Here is an 8,402-nt window from a genome sequence, read left to right as displayed (position 1 = left end):
TGATTTTACACGTGGAAAATCCCCATTGGTCAGGGCTATTAACGGGTTATCGGATGCAAAACCGGACCCGATAGCTTAACGGTGTTCCATTACGGTGGATGCCACATGTCGGTCACCCTTGACGAAAGCACTTCTATGACGCGCGATTTATCGTCATGGAAGTGGACACTTCTGTGATGATAATTTTGGTAATGTCATGGAACACTTCTACGACAACACATGTATGACTATCTTGATTCTGTCATAAAATCGTCATGGATGTACATGCATGACAGAAAACGCGACCTACTGTGACAAACACGTATTATCACGAGAGTGTATTTTTTGTAGTGGAGAGACAAGAGCAATCTCAACCTCAACAAGCGAATTATGGGAAGATTCAGAGCAGCCATCGACAAAGCTGGACTGCAAGAGATCAAATGCAAGAACATGTGTTTTACTTGGAGTAACAAGAGGGAAAACCCCACATTCGTCGCCATCGACAAAATGTTTTGCAACCTGGAGCGGGAAACACTTTTCCCCTCCTACATTCTGATGGTCGCGTCCACGACATGCTCAGATCATTGCCCTCTCCTGCTGTCCAACGCTATTGCACCGCACCGCAAGGCAATCTTCAGATTTGAGACGTTCTGGACCCAATTCCCGCACTTCCAGCACGCAGTAGCTAGGGCTTGGCAAAGGTCGGTCAACCACAGCTACCCTTTCACAAGACTGAAAATCAAGCCGAAGAGAGCCGCGGCAGATCTGAAGATATGGGCAAAGATGCTCTTCAGCGAGACCAAGTTGCAGTTCCATCTGGCATCGGAGGTAGTGCTGCGTCTGGATTCGCACAGGAGAAGCGGCAGCTTACACACAATGACTTCTGGCTGCGGAAAACCCTGAAGCTGAAGATCGTTGGCCTCGCAGCCCTCAAGCGCGTCAGAAGGCGGCAGGCCTCGCGCATCACGTGGCTCAAAGCGAGCGACGCCTCCACAACATTTTTCTAGGCAAAGCAGACCTCCAGGTGCCGTAAAAACTTCATGCAAGGCATCCAATCGGCAGGCGCCATCAAGACCAGCCACGCCGACAAGGCAGCCATAGTGCATGAGCACTTCTCCTCCCTGCTGGGACAGAAAATAAATCGGGCCCGCACGATCAATTGGGTGGCGCTTGAACTGCCAAGACTGCAAGCTGGGGGCGGACTCGACAACCCCTTCTCTTAGGCAGAAGTTTGGGCAGCAATTTGTGCATCCCCAACTGAGAAGGCGCCAGGCCCCGATGGTTTCAACGGCGCCTTCTTCAGAGCATGTTGGCCAACTATCAAGGTGGATGTAATGGCCGTGTTTGAAAGTTTCTATCGGTTGGCTGGTGGAGATTTTGGTGCTCTGAACCGAGCCCTCATTGTGCTGCTGCCCAAGAAGGATGGAGCAATTCAGATGGGAGATTTCAGGCCAATCAGTCTGATACATTCAGTGGCTAAGTTGATCACAAAGGTGTTGTCCATCAGCCTCGCAGGCGTATTGGATCAACTGATCTCTCCAGCACAGAGCGCGTTCCAAAAGAAAAAAGGAATCCATGACAGTTTTCTCAACGTCCAAAACTGCGTCAGAAAGTTCCAAAAGAAGAAAAAACATATGCTGCTGCTCAAGTAGATATTGCCAAAACTTTTGACACCATATCATGGGAGTATCTCATGGAGCTCATGCAGCAAATGGGCTTTCCCTCTAGATGGCGAGACTGGATCGCGCTCCTCCTCTCGTCTGCAACATCATCCTGCATGCTCAACGGAGACCCTGGGCCAAGTTTTCTGCATCAGCGTGGACTCAGGCAAGGCGACCTTCTGTCCCCCATTCTGTTCATCCTGGCCATCGACCCATTGCACAGACTGCTGGAGGCGGCTATGCAAGATGGCGCGCTCGAGCCGCTGCCGGAAAGAACAGCGCGGCTACAAGCAACCCTATACGCCGATGATGCAGTGATCTTTGCAAACCCAGTGCGGCAAGAAATCGACTTCCTCATGCAACTTCTCAGTGACTTTACCGAGGCATCCGGGCTGTGCATGAACCAATTGAAATCATCTACTGCCCTGATCAACTGCGAAGACGTAGACCTCACCTAGGTGCTGGAGGGTTTTGGCGGCTCCATCGTCAGTTTCCCCGTTAGATATTTAGGCTTGCCAGTATGCATCAGTAGGACTAGGCTAATCCACCTGCAGTACCTCATCAACCGCGTCCGCGCAAGACTGGCAGGCTGGAAGGGTCGGCTTATGCCGATCGCGGGCCGGCGAGTGCTGGTGCGCTGCGTGCTCTCTGCACTGCCAGCCTTCGCCCTTGCAGTCCTGCGCGCCCTGAAGAAATTCCACAAAGAGGTGGACAAAGCAAGACGCCGATTTCTCTAGGCCCAGGATGAGGAAATCTCCGGCGGGAAGTGCATGGTCAACTGGAAGCTTGTAACCTCGCTGGTGGATCGCGGTGGGCTCGACATTCCAGACATGGAGCGTTTTGCGCGCGCACTCTGCCTGCGTTGGCTTTGGCTTGCATGGAAGCACCCGGACATGCCGTGGGTAGGCACGGGTTCGCCGTGCGATGACAAGGATAGGGAGTTGTTCGCCTCTGAAACTAGGGTCGCCATAGGAAACGGAAGAAAGGCCACGTTCTGGAACTGCACCTGGCTCGGCGACCAACCGCTCAAGCTACGGTTCCCGCTGCTGTTCGCCAACTCATCCAGGAAGAACCGAATGGTGGTTGAAGCACTCCAGGGCGACAGATGGATCCTCGATCTTTAGAGGGGCAGTGCAATGGAGATCATCCCGCAGCTCGTCTCGCTGCGCCCCAGCATCCGCGAGGCCAACATCACCCTGCAAGAAGGGGCGGAGGACGAGATCTCCTGGCGTTCGGGAGGCCAGTACAACGCAAAATCAGCCTATGACGCTCAGTTCGCTGGGCAGCCCAGGGGTGCACTACAGCAGGTCATCTGGAAGGTATGGGCACCGGGGAAGATCAAGTTCTTCATGTGGCTGTTGCACCACGACCGGCTCTGGTGCAACGATCGGCTGCAGCGGCGCGGCGGGGAAACGGTTATTTCTGTCAGGTATGCCTCCGAAGCTTGGAGAGCTCGACACACCTACTGTGGGAATGCCCCACGTCACAGGAGATTTGGACCAGGGCAGCAGCATGGAGGGATTGCGGCGCGCTCAGCCCAGTCACCTGGGATGGATGCAAGACCACAACGGAGGCCGTCACTGCAATTGTCTCTGTATCACCAGCATCCAACAGGCGTGCCACCAAAACCATGATGGCTCTGGTGGCATGGCATATCTGGCAGGAACGCAACAGCTGCACGTTCAGGAGGAAGACGGCCTGCGTCGACGAGGTGATCAGCGCCTGCAGAAGAGATTTGGAGCAATGGAGACTAGCCGGAGCAAAAGGAATAGAGCCCCCCTTTGGGGATATCACATGAGATATTAATCTTAGATTTTATTTAGAGGAAAGGGGGGACAGCCTGCGCGCTCTCCTTCAAAAACTCGCTCATACTTCCGTTGCTAATCTCCTTTCATTAGTAACCATTTTTGTAACTCTCTTCTGCTAAATCAATGAAAAGCCAGGCAACTGGGTCTTTCGAAAAAAAAACATAGGTACAACTGAGCAGGGTACACCATCCCGTTCCCGTATGTGATATATAGAACCAATTTACACAGAGACCTCATGTACTACATAACTGCTGAGATCCATCAGTTTACAGATACTCATGGCTGTTGGGACAAAGGGTGAAAGAGAAACACTTGTACAATGATGAAGAGTCAAGGATGAATCAATTGACATTTCAGAGGATAATGCAGAGGAGGATGGATCATTAACATATCAGAGTTTGGACGTCGCGAGCTTGATAAGATCCTTCCTCAGTATCTTGCCAGACGCGTTCTTGGGGATGTCCGTCACGAACGCCACCTTCCTGACCTTCTTGTAAGGTGCTACCTGTACAACATAGTACAGCAGAAGGTCAGAGAGATTGCATGAATAAGCTAGACAAATCTGTCAATGTATCAATGGTGAAGAAGGAGATGGTTCATTTTGTTTGATTTTATCTTCCATGAGTCGCGCTCTGCTCACCTGTTTCGCCACAAACTCCATCACCTCCTGGGCCGACAGGTTGCTCCCTTTCTTCCTCACGACATAGGCCATCGGGAACTGACCGACATCCCTGTCCGGAAATCTGCAGAAGGACCAAACCACTTAAGAAATCTGGCATAACTATATGGATAGAAGTTCATTAAGTGATTACTGATATCTCGGTAACACTTACGGAATAACAGCGACGTCCGAAACCTCTGGATGAGTCAGCAGAAGAGCTTCCAACTCCGCCGGAGGCACCTATTTTATACACAGGTTACATTCAGATGCCAAGGTACAGTAACAAGTTCAGAAGCTTGTCTTCCAGAAGAGATATCGGCCTGTGCCATTTAGTGATCTTTTTACCTGATAGCCTTTGTATTTGATCAACTCTTTCAGACGGTCCACCACGAAGAGATAGCCATCCTCGTCTATGTAACAGAGGTCTCCGGTCTTGAGCCATCCGTCGGGCGTCACCGTCGACTGTGTTGCCTCCGTGTTGTTGAAGTATCCTGGGGAGATCAATATTGCAACTTGAGAATTTTTTTTTTCTACTAGCGTTACATGTCTATGGAGGAGTATGGACGCTTTTACTTTGGACTGCAAGTTTCATCTTGCCGAGGGGCGAGGGTGCTATTACAACAGGGCGATAACTTCTTGAAACACATCATTTCTTAGGATGCTAAAATGCAAGAGCTACCATATTCTAGGGACTGAACCGATGGATATTCACTCTGAATGTTGAGGATGCTAGCACTCTCAGTTCCGCAATACGTTAGCAGCTGGACAGTTTGAAGTCTTGAAAATGGAATGACTATTTCTATTTGGACCATCGCTTGTCTGAGCACATCCCTCACAACCCTACTGATGTTTATATGATGCCGTGGAAATGAATCCATCTGAGGTTTATCTCACGAGCTCTAGCTGATGCATATTAAGCAATGAGAAAGCATTCTTCACTTATGAAGGAAGAGATACTGCAATCCTTGAAAAATTCTCCATGTGGATGTGTGCATATTGAAACCAGTACTCAGTTTAGTCTTAATTTCTTCTGTTTTCTTTTCAAACTGATTTTTGGTCTTTTTTTAAATGATGACTTGGTACAACTTCTGCATTAACTAGTGTACTTGTTTCTGGAAGTTAACAACCAACTAGTACTCCTTCTGTATCAAAATGTAAGACGTTTTTTGACACTGTAACTGTCCTCTGCACTTCTGAAAGTTAATTACTTTGCTATGCTTACTTAACTAGTGTACTTGTTCATGTTATGCAAACATCGTCTGGAGTTAACTCGAAGCTAGAGATATTAGATGACACAAGAACACACCCAGATGTACTGTCACAAAACAGTTCATCGTCTGGAGTTAATGCAATGCAATTAACATAGTCCAAAGTATCAACAAGGGCGGTGGGAATTCAGTGAACTCATCCACCAACTGATGGGCGTTGGGTTCTCAACGCACAAATGATTCCAAGCCAGACATACTTATTCTGGAATTTAAGCATGCGACTCAATCTGCTGACACCACTATTATTTGGAGGGATGGGAACCGAAAGATGCAGCAAAGATGAGTCGGGCCTGGGTGGTTGGATTGTGCTTCCTACGAGTATCTGTCTGAAAACCCCCTTTATGAGTACTACTATTCCTCTAAGCTTCAAATAGTATGAAAACAGAAAACAAATGATACCATCATCAGCCACAGCATAACACCCAGTAACTGAAGGTGACAACTGACACCTACAACCGGCAATAGAAAAGACGAACAGAGTTTTGGCTCTTTGTTGACACTACTCCCAGACCTACGAACACGCGTCTGGATTCCCAATAAGAGCAAAATTCTTCTATTAATCTTGGACAAGTTTAGTACATTGAGGATGCGCAGTGATCGAGGGAGACATTTTAAATTCCAGCGTGCAGCTCGCTAATCGAATAAAATGTCGCGTGGTCTAAACAAAATGAAAGCACAATTTAGAACTAAAACCGAATCATTTTGTTAATTTAGGTCTTTTTAGCTTTGACGGTGCGCGGTTACCCAAAGACATTCTAAATTCCAGCCTGCAACTTGCTAATCGAACAAAATGTCACCTCATCTAACTACAAATGGAAACACAATTGTACAGTATGTTCATCTTTGAAAAATACAAGTGGAACTAAAAACGGAATCATTTTTTAATTAGTAGTAATTCAGAACACGTTAGTGCTTAATCATCAGCGTTGATGATTCGCAGTGATCCAGAGGGACATTCTAAATTCCCAGCGTGCAGCACGCTAATCGAAGAAAATGCCGGATCATCTAAATGGAGTAACATGAAAACGGCGGAATAATGTGTGGCCACATGCTTCATGAACTTTTAAATTTTTGTAATACCTTTCATGACGTAGGGTCCCCGGATCCAGAGCTCGCCGGTGCGGTTCACGGGCAGCGCCTCGCCGGTCTCTGGGTCGACGATCTTGGCCTCGGTGTTGGGCGACAGGAGGCCAGCCGTCCCGTACCGGCGGCTCTCCTCGGCCGAGTCCGTGGACGCGCCGATGGCCGTGCTCTCCGTCAGCCCGTACCCCTGCAAGATCTCCACCTGCGGGTACTTCTCCCTGAAGCCTTCGATGAGCTCCTTGCTGAGCGGCGCGCCGCCGGAGAGCACCTTACGCAGGTTCCCGAGCGGCAGCGGCTTGGGGTGCGCGACCATGGCGACGAGGATGGGCGGCACAAGCGGCAGGTAGGTGACCCCGTAGGCGCTGATGCAGCGCAGCATCTCGGGGAGCTCGAACTTGGAGAGCACGACGATGGTGGCGCCGCAGCCGAGCAGGCCGGTGGCGAAGGCGACGAGGCCGTATACGTGGAACATGGGCACCGTGCAGAGGAACGTCTCCGTGGTGTCCGAGTCCTCGAGGCGGAAGCGGTTCATGACGATCTGCACCATGGAGATGAGGTTCCGGTGCGTGGCGACGACGCCCTTGCTGGGCCCCGTGGTGCCGGAGGAGTAGAGCAGCGTGGCCTGGTCGTCCTGCGTGACGCGGTCCCGGCGGCGCGCGGGGTCGGGCGTGGTGGCGGAGATCTCGTCGATGGTGGCGACGATCCGCGGGTCGGCGGCGTCGGCGGGAGCGGGAGAGGAGGAAGACTCGAGGAGCACGACGCGGAGGCCGTCGGCGGCGCGGGGGAGCTTGGGGAGGAGGTCGCGGGTGGTGAAGGCGAGGACGGGGCGGGCGTCGGCGACCTGCTTGGCGACCTCGGCGGCGGTGTTGAGCGGGTTGGCGGTGGTGACGACGGCGCCGAGCGACATGGCGGCGAGCGCGGCGACGGGGAAGTGGACCGAGTTGGGGGAGAGGATGAGCGCGACGTGGCCCTTGCGGAGGCCGAAGGGCGGCGCGGCGAGCGCGGTGGCGGCGCCGGCTACGGCGCGCCAGAGCTCGGCGAAGGTGGTGCGGCGGCCCGTGGAGGCGTCGACGAGCGCGACGACGCCCGAGTGGCGGCGGGAGGCGAGGAAGGTGACCACGTCCAGGTCCCGGTCCGCCGGGAGCGGCACCTCCGCGCGCTTGCTCCGGAACGCGCCCGTCGCGGCGCAGTAGCCGCTCCACGGGTGCACCGCCGCCGTGGCCATCGCGATCGGATCGCCGCGCCGGCTGGTCGATCGATCTCTCAGCTGGCTGTCGCTGCGTGTGTTTCGCGCGTGCGGGTGGGCGTTGTCTGGGTGCTGGGTCTGGGTCTGACCAGTAGCAGTAGTAGTAACTGCTTTCTCCCTGCGGCGGCGGTGGCGGGCGAGTGGTCGCCGTCGGCACTCGTCAACTTTACACGGTGGTCAGCTGCAAAGCGTGCCTCGTGCGCGCATGTGCGGAAATGGATGGATAACTAGAAAAAACTGGTGGGCCCATACAGGAGGATTTTTTTTTGAGAGCACCCATACAGGAGGATGCGACAGGAGGATTTTTTTTTTGAGAGCACCCATAAAGGAGGATGCGATTGGTCTGTGATCAGCGGGCTAAACGTGCATGTGTATGGTGTGCCAACCCCATTGACTGGAGTACATTTCAGAAGAAATAATAATTGACCGGTAAGCAATCGAAACTACAGAGTATTTGAGAAAGGACAACGCTAACGCCTACACGTGTGGTGTGAGCCAAATTCGTCCACACGCCCTATAGCACACAGACTACGTCATGTCACCATATGCATGCATGTGAAAATCTTTTTGGATTTTCTATTTTTAAAATGTTTTATCTCTTAAATGAAAACTCCGATTGAAGATCCGTTTTCATCATTAAACCCCTCACGACGAGATCTTCGAAACTAGATCTCATATCAATATATTTCGACGAAT

The 8,402-nt window shown here is 51.7% G+C and overlaps 1 protein-coding gene across 1 annotated transcript; it reads right to left on the bottom strand.

Moving 5' to 3' along the window:
* Positions 1–3,564: 3,564 nt before the first annotated feature.
* Positions 3,565–7,790, bottom strand: LOC119291881 (4-coumarate--CoA ligase-like 4). The gene is made up of 5 exons (XM_037570697.1): positions 6,458–7,790; positions 4,455–4,600; positions 4,282–4,349; positions 4,089–4,191; positions 3,565–3,953 (listed from the first exon to the last, which is right to left on the bottom strand). The coding sequence occupies exons 1-5, from the start codon at positions 7,683–7,685 to the stop codon at positions 3,840–3,842; spliced, it is 1,659 nt and encodes a 552-aa protein (XP_037426594.1). The 5' UTR covers positions 7,686–7,790; the 3' UTR covers positions 3,565–3,839.
* Positions 7,791–8,402: the final 612 nt, after the last annotated feature.

The sequence above is a fragment of the Triticum dicoccoides genome, chromosome 4B (genome assembly GCF_002162155.2).
Source record: "Triticum dicoccoides isolate Atlit2015 ecotype Zavitan chromosome 4B, WEW_v2.0, whole genome shotgun sequence".
Taxonomy (NCBI): Eukaryota; Viridiplantae; Streptophyta; class Magnoliopsida; order Poales; family Poaceae; genus Triticum; species Triticum dicoccoides.
This window is presented reverse-complemented; position numbering and strand designations above follow the sequence as displayed.